The sequence below is a fragment of the Mesoplodon bidens genome (assembly GCF_964165515.1).
Source record: "Mesoplodon bidens genome assembly, chromosome: 15".
Classification (NCBI taxonomy): domain Eukaryota; kingdom Metazoa; phylum Chordata; class Mammalia; order Artiodactyla; family Ziphiidae; genus Mesoplodon; species Mesoplodon bidens.
Genome location: NC_138171.1, coordinates 84,926,557 through 84,940,322, shown reverse-complemented (window position 1 = coordinate 84,940,322; position 13,766 = coordinate 84,926,557). Strand labels below are relative to the sequence as shown.

Below are 13,766 nucleotides of genomic sequence, written 5' to 3'. Positions count from 1 at the left end.
CTGCATTTGCTAGCTGCTACCAGCCCCCCTGATGGTTTTTTCTCTCCCCTTATGAGGTCAGTAACCAGCTCTGATTTCTGCTGAATCGTTTTGCTGTGATCTGTCTTGTCCTCCCTCCCGATGTTAATTATGTCTCCAGAGGAGTGCGGGACTAAAATACAGAGCTGATTCCAATAGTGGAAAAATGTATTTCTCCTTCTTGGACCTTCCTTCATTGACTTTCAGCTCCCTCCCCATCTGGCCAAGGTCTGTAATCAATAGTCACGTGGCTCCCGGTCCTTTATCTGGGAGAGATGGGGAGACCTTGGTGGTACTTTCTTTTCAGACTTCAGAATCTAGAGTTAATGTACGGATAAAAGGCCTTTATTCTCCATCCCTTTTCAGTGAAATGCCCTCCTCGTTTTAAAACAGCCCTCCCTTCCGGAAATCTGCTACATGTCTTCCATCTTCTGGGAATTTATATGGTTCATCTTATGGAAATAGAACGTTGCCTCCAGGTGCCCAAAAGTAAGAGTAAAGTTCAAACAAGTAACTTCCCCCCAAAACCCCTTTTCTTAAAGAGAAAATAATTTTTTGTCCAACTTGGAAAGAGAATAGATGTCAGGTGCCTCCACTTTCCCAGAACTTTGGGTGTTTATTCCCCAAATGTACTGTGTGGGTTCGTGGTGCCACCACTATGTGGTGCCGTGGGTTCGTGGCCACCTGAAAATGAAGATGTGCCCGCCTCCAGCCTGGCACGAGAGTTATCCTCCACTAACGGTCATTAAGCGAAAATGAAGGCCACTAGGTAAGCCCAAAATGTTGATCATGGGACTTAAACTCCATAGGGAGGAAGGAGAAGTTACCATCTCTATTGTCCGTGGCAGTGAAGAAAGGTTGATGAAATCAGCACACGAACAGCAGAGGGAATCAAGAGATGCCCCTTGATACCTTTTCTAATCCTATCTCCACCTTTTGAGGCCCAACTCCCAAAAAACCATTAAGTAGAAGCACCCCTAAGGTGCCCCTCAAACCTTTGCCCCGTTAGCATCTTACCAACTTAGCCTAGAAGCATCTACAGCTGATTCTCATCATTCCCAGTAATTATGTCCTGTAAAGTCTCCGTCAGTATGGAACCATCGCTCCCAGGGGCAATACGCCATCCCCAGGGAGCCTCTGGGCACAGCATATGCAAAACAGATCAATGCAAAACCTAGTGTAGGTGCGTTTCCATTTAAAGACACCTTATTTAATCCACGTATATTGTTTATTCATTAACACTGAATAGAGGGCCAACAGCCCTCTATCTCATGCCTGGACGAAGCTCACCTAACATATACAACTTGCATTTAGGAACATGGGACAAGCACTAAGGTTGGGGCCATTTTATGACCCCATGAATGTGCTGCAAGTGTTGACTTTGGGGTTACAAATAAATGTTAAGGAGTCGGTGAATTTGTAACTGTGGAATCCGTGAATAACGAGGAGGAATGCTATATCCTAAACCTCTTCATACCTTTCTTATCCAAATCTCTCCATCTTGAGTCTCCGTATTGGTTTGCTGGGGACACCATAACAAAGCACCACAGACTGGGTGGCTTAACAACAGAAATCTATATTCTCACAGTTCTGGAGGCTAGAAATCTATGATCAAGGTACCGGCAGGGCTGATTCATCCTGAAGCCATCTCCTTGGCTTGTAGACGACTGTCGTCAACCTGAGTCTGCACGCCGTCTTCTCTCTGTGTGTATCTGTGTCCTAATCTTCTCTTCTAAGGACACCCATGTTACTGGATTAGGGCCTCCCAATGACTTCATTTTACCTTAATAACCTCTTTTAAGGCCCTATCTCCAAATACCAGTGCATTCTGTGATACTGGGGGATTCAGACTATAAAATGTATTCCCCCTCTCAGAGCTACTGTGTTGAATTTTAAGTGTGAGCAGAACAGACTTCCTTCTAATCAGAGTTGGGATCAGGGTACCAGGTTTGGGCCCATAATGAAGATGAAGATCTCAAGTAAAGCAGACAAAACAAACCTCCAAGCAAAGTGTCAGGCATCTTCTCCCGTGCAAGTCAGTCACTGGGGAGACCAGGAAAAGCAGCCTCATCCCAGGCTGGACCAGAACAAGGCCATGTCTACTAGGAAGACCTGGACCCCGAGTCCTTGGGCGGCCCTGCAGGTGATGGATATTGACCTTGATAGGCCCGATCTGCTCGCAGGAGCCTCGTAACCTCAGCCTGGGGGTGAGGGTGCCATGGGGATGCCCACAGCCTAGGGCAGGGACTCCACCTGCCTCTGGGCCTCAGACCCTGGAGGAAGGGCGGAGAACTTTCTCTGTGAACTCAGTCGGTAGTTCTGCCTTCCACGCTTGGTCCCAAACTCACCTACCAGGCAGCCCCAATGTTACAGGTTGAATTGTGCCTTCTTCCTCAAAAGATGTTACAGTCCTAACCCCGGTGCATTTCCTTATTTGGAAATGGGCTCTTTGTAGAGGATCCAGTTAAGATGAAGTCATTAGGATGGGCCCCAATCCGATATGACTGGTGTCCTCATAAAATGGGGAAATTTGGACTCAGATTCACACACAGGGAGAATTCCATGTGAAGATGAAGGCAGAGAGCAGGGTGATGCTTCTACAGGAATGCCAAAGACTGCCAGCAAAATCCCAGAAGCTCAGGGAGGGGCCTGCAACAGACGGACCCTCACAGCCTCAGAAGGAACCCACCCCACCCATACCTTGATCTTGGACTTGTAGCCTCCAGAACTGGGGGACATTAAATTTCCGTTACTAAGCCACACAATTTGTGGTATTTTGTTACAGCAGCCCTAGCAAACTAATACACCCAGAGAAACGATTTCTAAATCAGATTCCTTCTCCCTGCCGCTTCAAATTTACTATTTTACTAAGGAATTTATTCACCCTCCCTACAAAGGCAGACAAGCCCCGCAAAGCCTGATCTTTGCTGACATCTACCCCATTTTATGTCTCTCCCTGAAATTCAGTACACTCCAGGCTCACCAGACGCCCTATTCATCCACAGCCATACCAGATTCTTTGCTACCTCAGGGCCTTTGCACCAGCTCACATCTTCCTCTGGACCGCTCTTTCCCCAAGTCCTTTGCCATTTTGGTTTCAGTAAAAACATCACCCCCTCTGGGAGTCCTCTCTGACACCCCCATCTAAGCCAGTGCATCCCAAGACCCCAGGCCTGTTCTAGCCCTTATCCTGTTCCATTTCTTGCATAGAACTAAGTGTGATCTGAAACTAAAAGAACTGAAATACAACCACTGGTAACATGGTGGCTTATCTCTGATGAGAGGATATATGGCATGATTTCAAGTTTCTCTCTGCTTTCCAGAGCTCCTACCATTAACATGTATTATTTTCTAATCAGCAAAGGGGCAATAGCTGCTCAAAAAACGGTCAGCAATTTACTGGCATCTGTGCCTTCAACACAGCACTGGTGGCTGGCAGAATGCTGCCCTTCTAGGGGGTTCTCTCGCAGGATTTCCTTCCAGATGATTGTGGTGGTTTTAAAACACTTCATTAGAATTCTTTGATTCTTGTCCCTCCAGTAAGAACGAGGCTGACCTTGGTGAGTTCTTTGTGACAGAACAGAAGTGATGCTGGGTGACTTCCAAGGTCAAGGCAGAAAAAGACCATTCTCTTCGAACGTTTGCTCTGGAGGCAGCTAGAGGAAACCAGATGCCACGTTAGGACAAACTCCACCAGGCTGAAGAGGCCACCAGCTCCGACGACCACCAGACCATGGGCGAGCCACTTGGGTGCGCCATCTTGGAAGTCCATCCCAATCCAGTCCCCAGACAACTGAACATCCCCACCGTCTGATGGCAGCACATGAGCAGAAAGGGCTCACGTAACTCTCGCCCAGCAAGGTGAGACTCAGCATCATGCATGTGAATCCTTATGCCCGACCTCACTGCATGAGATGTTTGCCGTATTCCATTGGATTTGGGGAACCTGTTTCAGAGTCTTTCACCAAGGAGCTTCCATGGTAAAGTGACAACCACAGGACTTTGGAGGCACACGGCTCTGAAAACATTTTAGCTCTGCTCGGCTACTTTATCAGGCATGCATTTTGGCTGCAGTTAAGAGAAAATTTGAATAACCAGGGTTTTTAAAAGAGGGAATTATTTTTCTCACGGAAATCTGGAGGTAGGCTTTTGCTGGCATTGCTTCAGCTGCTTTAATAACGTCATCAGGGGCTCAGGCTATGTTAGCTCCTAGACTCGTGATTTTTTTTTTTTTTTTGCCTCAGGGTCACAAAATGGCTGCAGTAGCACCAGATATCACTTCTGCTAACAAGGCAGTGAGAAGGGAGGAAGCATGAGAAGTCATGCTAGCCACATCTTGCCTTTTTTTTTTCTCTCTTTAACAAAAAAGCAAAAGGTTTCCCAGATGTCCATGTAGCAGTCCTCTCCTTAGGTTTCGTGGGTCAGAAGTGGATCACATGGCTTCCCCTAGCTGCAGGAGAGGCTGGGGAATTGGGAAACAGCTAATTCCCATGATCATCTTAGCTAATCATAAGTCTCATAAGTCATCACTTGGGGCTGGGTGCATTGCAGTATTAAACTGAAGTTCCTCTTAGCAAGGAAGCATGGGATGACGAGTTTTAGGTGTCCGGTGAGCAGTGTCCACTCGAGCCACCTGACCAGGTTATGGCTTAGTGACGTAGAACAAGACCCTTGAGCCCTGTGAGCCTGTTCTTTGTCCATGAAACGGAACAACACCATGTCCTCAGCCCCCAGCAGGGTGGCTGGGTTTCGAAGGATGTCCTGAATGAAGGCATCCCTGGAAGAAAGCCTGGCCGTGTCCTCTATCCAAATACATCACACACTGTCCAGAATTAACCTGGTGGTGGGTTTACGTTGTGGGGACACAGAAATGTTCACAGTTCTGGCTCTGAGACCAGCAATCTGCTTCGAAAGGGAAAAAACAACAGAATTGGGTGCTCCCGAGAAACCTTAGTGCTGCAAGTGACAATCGTGTAAGGAGATGAAGTGAGCTGCACTTCCTCTGTCTTCATCGGGCTGGAGACCCCAGATGGAGGCAGACTCACAGCCCTAGCAGCACTTCCATCAGCTCTCTGTGCTCAGTTCATTTATACCCCGTGGTTACGACGCCCAGCAGGGGACAGCGGTGCCCACCGACATCCCTCTTTGCATTTACTCAGTGGCACTTGCACATTGATTTCCTTGGAGTTTTTCCTTTTTTTGTAGAATCATAACCTACCTCCAAAGTGCGTCTGGGCCATTGTCTGTGGAGAGCCCAGGCTTATATTTTGCCCAGGGCAATATTATCAAAGCTGTCCCCGGGGCTGGCAGTCAGGAAGGCACGAACCCAGACGCATCCTCTCCTCCCCATCTGCTCTTGTTGTCGTCAATCAAGCTGATTTTCAGTCACCGGCCTAAATTGCTACTTGCCACCGTCTCTTTGCCCTCCAGAGAAATCCCTTCTACTGCCGTTTCTCAAGAGGCTAAGACCTTGGCTCCTTCTAACCAGAATAAAGTGACTCGTTAAACTATCCCATTGCCTTTCATAATGAACATGGCTGCATAAGAACATTTTTCTACCTCTCCTCCTGGAAATCATGCATAAGGAGCAAGGAGAATGTAAAAAACCCATAAACTCCATTTTCGGAGAAACCAGAAAATAGATATAGTCCACAGACTTCAAAGTACGTATGCAGACTGACAGAGCAGCCGGGGTTGAGCAGGACCTCACAGGAGGGAAGGAAGTGAAGAAGTGCGGGGGCACCAGTGGCAGTGGAGGAATGCACCCGTTGTGCAGAATGCACCCCTAAGATGACGGGCTCACCCTGAAACAACAGCTGCACCGATGTCAGCATCAGTGAGCATGGGAGCTGGGGCAGGAGGCGGTGGAGGAAGCTCCCTCAGCCCCAGTTTGCTTCAGAGAAGCAGAGGAGGCAGGGCTGTAAAGGATGGGTGAGAAGCAGGGAAATGCAGACCCGAACCACAGCGAGACAGGATCTCCCACCCGCCAGAATGGCCATCATCAAAAGGAACACAAATAACAAATGCTGGAGAGGATGCGGAAAAAAGAGAACCCTCCTGCACTGCTGGTGGGAATGTAAACTGGTGCAGCCTCTGTGGAAAACAGTACGGAGGGTCCTCAAAAAACTAAAAATAGAGCTACCATATGACCCAGCAATTCCACTCCTGGGTATATATCCGAAAACAAAAACAAGAACTCTAATTTGAAAAGATACATGCACCCCAATGTTCACTGTAGCATTATACACAATTGCCAAGATGGAAACAACCTAAGTGTCCATCAACAGATGAATGGATAAAGAAGGTGTGGGACATACACACAATGGAATATTACTCAGCCATAAAAAAGAATGAAATGTTGCCATTTGCAGCAACATGGATGGACTTGGGCGTTATACTTAGTGAAATAAATCAGACAGAGAAAGACAAATACTGTATGATCTCGCTCATAGGTGGAATCTAAAAAATACAACAAACCAGTGAATAAAACAAGAAACAGACTCACAGACAGAAAAAAACTAGTGGTTACTAGTGAGGAGAGGGAAGGGGGAGGAGCAATAAAGGGGTTATTGTGAGATTATATGAAATCATCTGGGTGAAACTTCTGAAAACTGTAAAGCACTGTAGAATTTAAAGAATCTTTCATTCAATTACAAAAAAGAATGGATGAGAAGTAGCCTCACTCTGGCAGGAGAGAAGAAACACCTGCCTGGGGCTGACATCGTTCCGCCGTCCCTCAAGGACTTCTTGCAAAGACCGCTCCCTGTCTCCCCAAATTTTCTCTCCTTTTCCCGTGTAAACGGAGCTTTAGCCATGAGCACATGGCCACCCGCAGAGACTACACCTCCCAGCCTCCCTTTCCGCTCCACGTGGTCATGTGACTCTGAAGGACCAATGGGGTGTGAGCAGAAGGGGCGCGCGGGGCTCCGGCCTAAGGCTAAACACCTGTGTCGGAGTTTGGCGTTTTTCCTTCTTCTCCGAAGGCCGGAAGGCGGGTGTGGGAGCAGTGCTGCTTCCGCGGTATTGGATGTGGACGGAGTCTGAGGGGAAGGGAGTAACAGAACGGAAGGCCCTTGCGTCCCGAGTGACGTCGTGGAGCATGGAGAACCCTCCCACCCCCCAGCAGCAGCCAGGACTGAGAGCCACGGACACTTGTGTAAGCGAGACCCTCACGGGAGCCATGCTTCCTGTATCCTCAGCCCACACTCTACGTGATACATCCTTAATATAAATGTGCACCGAGAAGTGGGGTGCGGCCATGGCAAAAACCTCGCATAGTGCCTGGGGGGGGCGCCCAGGGGAGTGGGGCGAGCCGGGTCCTCCTTCCAGCCCTTCTGCATGGCATCCCCGCCTCCAGGGGCCACGGAAGCCCAGCGTCTCCAGGTCCTGGAGCCCGCGTCTTCCCCCTGCACGATTACGGGAATCTCTCACCCTCTACACAGTTGCCAATTAACTTCCAAAGCTTGTTCTTAATCAGGATCCCATGTTTCAGAGATGTTTGCCCAGAAAGCCTCAAAATTGTTTTGAAACGCGCGGGTGTTTTCTCTGCAACACCCCCGCTGTGAACATTGCACTGTCAACTGCCTCTAATCTCCCCGCCTTTCCTATCTCACAGCTCCGGGAGGGCTCCTCAGGCTTCCGGAATGTTCCGCGAGACAAGAGCTCTCTGAGCAGGACGAGTGCAGCTCGCCGGGGACAAGCAGCAACATTCCGGGCAAGCGGCGTCACCAGCCGGACCGCGGCCCCTGCAGGTACAGCCTTGTGCCGGGGTCTGGGGGACATTCCGCTGAGTCTCGCGGGCTTCTGCGCCCACGCTGGGCGGCCAAACGTTTGTTCGTTGATTTTCTAAAATCTCAAGCTCTTGACTGTGAAATGGTTTCTAGCTGGAGGATGTGCTTGGTTCAGAGAAAAAGAGCTGACCTGACGTTTCCAGTCCGTGTTTCTCAAATGTTGTTCTGGAGAAGAAACTCTTCTTTTTCTCCCGAAACACAGTCTTAGCCAAAGCGTCACTGTGTAAAAAGAGACGAAAGTGGGTCTGACTTACGTAATGGGTTTGGAGGGCACCAGGGCCCCCATCCCCCGTTCCTCAGCCAGTCTCCGGGATCAGAAAAATCCTTGTTCGAAGCAGTGAATTTCCCAGCCTCTCTGTGGGTCCATTATGGACCCCCTTGATCCTGTCACAGTGAGTAGAAGTCACAGACGAGCTGCTAATGCTCACAGCAGCAGCGATGAATCTCACGAACGTCTTGCTAAGTGACAGAAGCTAGGCACCAAAAGTACATACTGTTGCATCCACTGACGTGAGATTCTGGAACAGGCAAAACAAACCCTGAGTGACAGAAGTCAATCAGTAGTTGCTGCTGGGGGTGGATGGAGATGGGGAGGGACCTGAGAGAATGACCGGGTGATGGAACGTTCTATGTCTTGAGAGAGGGTTGCCTCACACAGGTGTGTGCACTTGGCAATGCTCTTCAGATCCTAACACTTCAGACTTGTGCGTTTCACTGTGTGTAGATTTTACCTAAAGAAAGAAGCAGCGTCAGCAGACAGGGAGCGTGAGTGCTGAGGGTGGGCAGAGCAAGTGGCCTGTTGTAGCGGAAGAGAGTGAGGGTGGGAGGTGACAGCGAGAGCTGAGCCCCCGACAGACCGGCTGGAGCCCACCCGCGAGCCGTCACCAGGTGACGGGGCTCTGCTTTGCATTACACGGGACGCACTGAGTTTTAGTGTAAGAGCACGATGCCACCGACGCTGCACAGGCACACCCCGTCCTGTTGGGCTTTGCTTCATTGCACTTTGCAGATACTGTGGGTTTTTACACATTGGAGATCTGTGGCCACCCCAAGTCCCGTACGTCTGTTGGTGCCGTTTCTCCGATGGCATGGGCTCACTGTGTGTCTCTGCGTCGCGTGGTGGTAAATCTGGCAGTATTTCAAACTTTATTATTATTATTGTACGTACGGTGATCTGTGGTCAGTCTTTGATGTTCCTGTTGTAGTTGTGGGGCGCCAGGATCTGTGCCCGTGTGAGATACAGAACTTAACCCACTGTTGAGATGACAACTAAGGCTTTAGAATATTACATAAACTTAGTTGATAACGCAGCAGCAGGGTTTGAGAGGATTGAAGTTTGAAAGTAGTTCTGCGGTGGGTAAAATGCTCTCAAGCAGCACTGCAGGCTACAGAGAAATGGTTCGTAAACGGAAGAGTCCATCTATGCGGCAGACTTCATTGTTGTCCTATTGTAAGAAATCTCGGCAGCCACCCCAGTCTTCAGCAACCCCCCGACCCCGATCAGTCAGCAGCCACCAATGCAGAGGCAAGACTCCCCCACCAGCAAAAACTTTAGGACTCGCTGAAAGCTCAGATGATGGCTGGCATTTTTTAGCAGTGTTTTTTCTAATAAGGTTTGCCTGTTGTTTTTCTAGACGTAATGCTCTTGCACACTTAATAGACTCCAGTGTAGTGTAAACGTCACTTTTCTATGCCCTGGGAAACCGCGAAGTCCGTGTGACTTGCTTCATTGCAGTGGTCTGGAACGGGCCGCAGTCTCTCCAGGGTCTGCCTGTAGTTGAGGAAGATAGTTGGTTTGTTTGTCACTATGTCAAGTGGGCACATCCCGCTTCTCGCGCTGAACGTGGCCGTGAACTTTGGCCGCCCCACCTGCGCCTCTCCTGTGTGTCTGGGGAACTGGGCACCGGGCCTCTACCTCCCGCAGACAGACTGGAAAGTGGACAAGGGCTTGTGGTCTGGGCTCCAGTTTCTCTAGTCTTGGAGTCGATGCCAGGAGGCCAAGGAAAAGGGACCTCCTGGGTCCATCCTGCCAAGAGTGGCCATGGCAGAGCAGCTTTGTCCAGTGTCCGGAGCCAACCATAGAGGCAACCCCAACGTGTGAGATCCAGGTGGTGCCCCAGGGTGGGGACTGCAGCGTCTTCCAGTGTGAGGTGGGGGCATTGTTTTTTTTTTGTTTTTCGTGTTTAATTAATTAATTTATTTTTGTTTTTATTTTTGGCTGCGTTGGGTCTTGGTTGCTGCATGTGGGCTTACTCTAGTTGCGGCGAGCGGGGGCTACTCTTCATTGCAGTGCGTGGGCTTCTCACTGCAGTGGCTTCTCTTGTTGCAGAGCACGGGCTCTAGGAGCACGGGCTTCAGTAGTTGTGGCACACGGGCTCAGTAGTTGTGGCTCGTGGGCTCTAGAGCGCAGGCTCAGTAGTTGTGGGCGCAGAGGCTTAGTTGCTCCTCGGCATGTGGGATCTTCCCGGACCAGGGCTGGAACCCATGTCCCCTGCATCGGCAGGCAGATTCTTAACCACTGCACCACCAGGGAAGTCCTGTTTTTGTTTTTTAATTGAAGTAGAGTTGATTGACAGTGTTGTGTTAGTTTCAAGTGTACGGCAAAGTGATTCAGTTATATATACGTATATTCTTTTTCAGAGTCTTTCCCATTAAAGGTTCTTACAAGACATTGAATGTAGTTCCCTGTGCTGTCAGGAGGTCCTTGCTGTTTAGGATTTGGGGTGTTGTTATCGGCAAAGCAGCCTCCAGGGCGTGAACCAGATTCCGTCTCTGTTGCTTGTAAGTCAAACCCCTCACCCAGAGCACTCTTCTGCTTTGAGGGTTGGTCTCTTGCGTTTGAAGGTAGCTGTGGCAGAGATGTCAATAACGAGATCCTTGTTTTTATGTCTCTGGGCCTCCTCACCTAAGAATGCGGGAGTTCTAGCAAGTGATCTAAAGGTCTCATCTGGCGTCACAGACGTGAAAGTCATCGCTAATAGTACTTGATGCCTCCACTTGGATGGCTGCACTGGGTTGAATGGTGATGTCACTGCCCACCTGCTGCAGGGCCCCTGCACTGAGGGGCTGGGGGACCCCTGGGAGAAGCAGTATCCCCGAGGGTCCCAACAGCGGTGCCACAAAGGCTATCTGTCACCAGCCTTCTCTTTGTCCAACATGCCCACCTCCACCCCCCGCCAAGACTTCGGCCCAGAGAAGGGAGGTTGGGGATGCCCATCTTGCCCCTGTGAGGGCAGAGTCCATCTCTAGGCCCTTGGCTGAAGTATCAGAACTAAGAACTGGGACTTCCTGCTCAGCCGTATGGCTGTGATGCAGTAAAGGACCTCATCACTTGCTTCAGGAACTTCTTCAAAATCGACTTATCCGAACCACAGATTTCCCAAACCGACCCCTTCCAGGACACGCGACTGCTCAAGTGGGCAGAGCGTTTGCCCACCAAGTAACTGTGTCTTTATCAAAACTCCTGCTAGATCCTTGCCTTACTGTGCCCGTCAAACCTGTGCTGTTACAGCGAGAGCTTTGCCTGATCATGGTATGATCTCCCTTGTTGAAAGACCTGCCTTAAACCACTGGTGACACATAGTGGGCTGAAGGGTGCCCCCCCAAAGATATGTCCATGTCCTAATCCCTGGACTCTGTGAGTGTGGCTTTATTTGGGGGAAAAAAGGGCTTGGTAGGTGTTTTTAAGGATCTGGAGATGAGGAGATCATCCTGGATTATCCCGATGGGCCCCAAATCCAATGACGAGTGTCCTTACAAGACACACAAAGGAGAGACACACAGACAGAAGAAGAGGAAGCAATGTGGCCACACAGGCAGAGACAGGTGTGGGACCGGCACCAGCTCAGAAACACTGGTGCCCCCAGAGCCAGAAGGGGCCTGGAACAGATCCACCCCCCGAGGGAGCGTGGCCCCGCTGGACTTGGACTTCCGGTCCCCAGGACTGTGAGGGAAGAAATTTCTGTTGTCTTAAACCTCCTAGTTTGTGGAAGTTTGTTAGGGCAGCCACAAGAGACAAGTATAACAGCTAACAGTCAACTCATGTTGACGTGTCCAAAACTGAGCCCCACGTCTTCCTCTGAGGCCCCGGCACCCAGAACCTTCCCCTCTGCGTTGATGTCACCTCCTGTGTGCAGCTGCTCAGGATAAAACCTTGGAGACACTCTTACCTCTTTCTCTAAGATTTCACAGCCAAACCATCAGGAAATCTTGTAGCTCCCACTTGGAAAGTATGAACCCCGAATCGGAGAAGCAGAATCTCCCCCTCCACGTGCTGGATCAGGAGGTCCTTCCGCTGGTCTGTCTCTCCCTCCCTCCCTCCCTCCCTCTCTCTCCCTCTCTCTCCCTCTCTCTCTCTCTCTCTCTCTCTCTCTCTCTCTGCCCTTTTTCTCCCATGTGCTCTCATTCATTCCATTCCAGCCTCTTTGCTGTCCCTCTAACACCCCAGGGCCTTTGCACAGACCACTTCATCTGCCTAGAGCACACTTCCTTGACAGCTGGATGGCTCAGCATCTCTCCCCCTTCAAATCTTTGCTCAAATGTCACCTCAATAAATTCTCTCTTGACCACTCATTCCAAATACCAGCCCTGCCACCAGTGTTCCCCATCATTTTTATCCTGCCCTATTTTCCCCATAGCCCGTAACACCTTCCGTCATGCTCTGCCCTTTATTTATGTGCTGTGTTTGTTTATTGTCTGTGTCTCCCCTGCTAGAATGTAAACTCAAGACCAGCAGGCATTTTTACTTTCTTTATTCTCCGATCTGTCACCCAGAAGTGTGCCAGACTCAATAAATATTTGTTGAATAAATAAGTGGGGGGAAACAGTGTCACCTGTTTCTTTCATAATAGAATGCATTTGTGGGGATCTCAAAATAGGTGGAAATCATGTGGTCATCAAAACGAATTGTCTGTGGTGTATTTGAAATATGAAGACCTTCAGCGTTGCTCAACTGGTTGTCATTTTTTCCCTCTTATCAGCTACATTGAGAAGCCTCCCCAGTTTGTAGAACAGCAGCATTTTTCTCCCGAGTGTGGGCCAGGATAACCATTGTCAAAGGCAGGAGCGTCTGTAGCCCCTGCACACACTCCCGAGGATAGGCCAGGTTAGGCTGTGGCAACAAACGGCCCCAAACCTTCAGTGGCTGAAGATGGACAGGGCTGGTGTCTTGGTTGCCCCAGAGTGCCTGGGGGGCCTCGGTGACCGTCCAGGCAGCTGCCCTCCGTGTCACGGCTCATTCTTTGGCCTCCATAGTAAGCGTGCTGCCACAGTCACATGGGTGGGGAAGAGGGCCCTGGCGCACGGGCTTAGCTGCTCCGCGGCATGTGGGGTGTTCCCGGACCAGGGCTCGAACCTGTGTCCCCTGCATTGGCAGGCAGATTCTTAACCACTGCGCCACCAGGGAAGTCCCTGACCCTGGATTTTGAGCTGGGGTAAATATGTTTTATTAGGTGTCCGCGGTGGATAAGGTAGTATCCATCTATCCCTATTTCTTTGGGTGCCTTTTGTAAAATGAGAATGGATGTTGAAAATTTTTAAATACCCTTTTAGCATAAAATGAAGTTTATCTTTTCCTTTCCCTTTAAATTATATTATTTATTAGATTTCTTCAAATTGGATTGTTTTTATATTCCATAATAAAGATGGTCATGATGTATTTGAAAATGTTACTAGATTCATTCACTAGTATGATATTTTATTTAGAAATTTTGCATCTGCATTCATGAGTGAGAGTAGCTGATAGTTTATTATTGTTGTTACTATTATCATTCGTGGTAACTAGTGATGGTTGTATCACGTCTGCTACTGTTGCAGTCTGTTGGGTATTAATATCAAGCTTATGCTCTTTTCATGAAAAGAATTTGAAACATTTGCTTCTTTTTCTGGTCACAAGCTGCTTGGCTAAAGTAGATCTGCTACTAATTGCCCCAAGAAGGACTCATAGAATGATATTTTATT

At 49.3% G+C, this 13,766-nt stretch overlaps 1 protein-coding gene across 1 annotated transcript in view; it reads left to right on the top strand.

Moving 5' to 3' along the window:
- The first annotated feature begins 6,983 nt into the window (after positions 1–6,983).
- The window catches only part of LOC308629024 (uncharacterized protein), a 159,136-nt gene continuing 152,353 nt past the window's right edge, over positions 6,984–13,766 (top strand). Inside the window, exons 1-2 of the mRNA XM_081256471.1 lie at positions 6,984–7,174; positions 7,634–7,769. Coding sequence (XP_081112597.1) covers positions 7,046–7,174; positions 7,634–7,769 — 265 coding nt within the window. The 5' untranslated portion in view covers positions 6,984–7,045. The remainder of the gene's footprint in view (positions 7,175–7,633; positions 7,770–13,766) is intronic.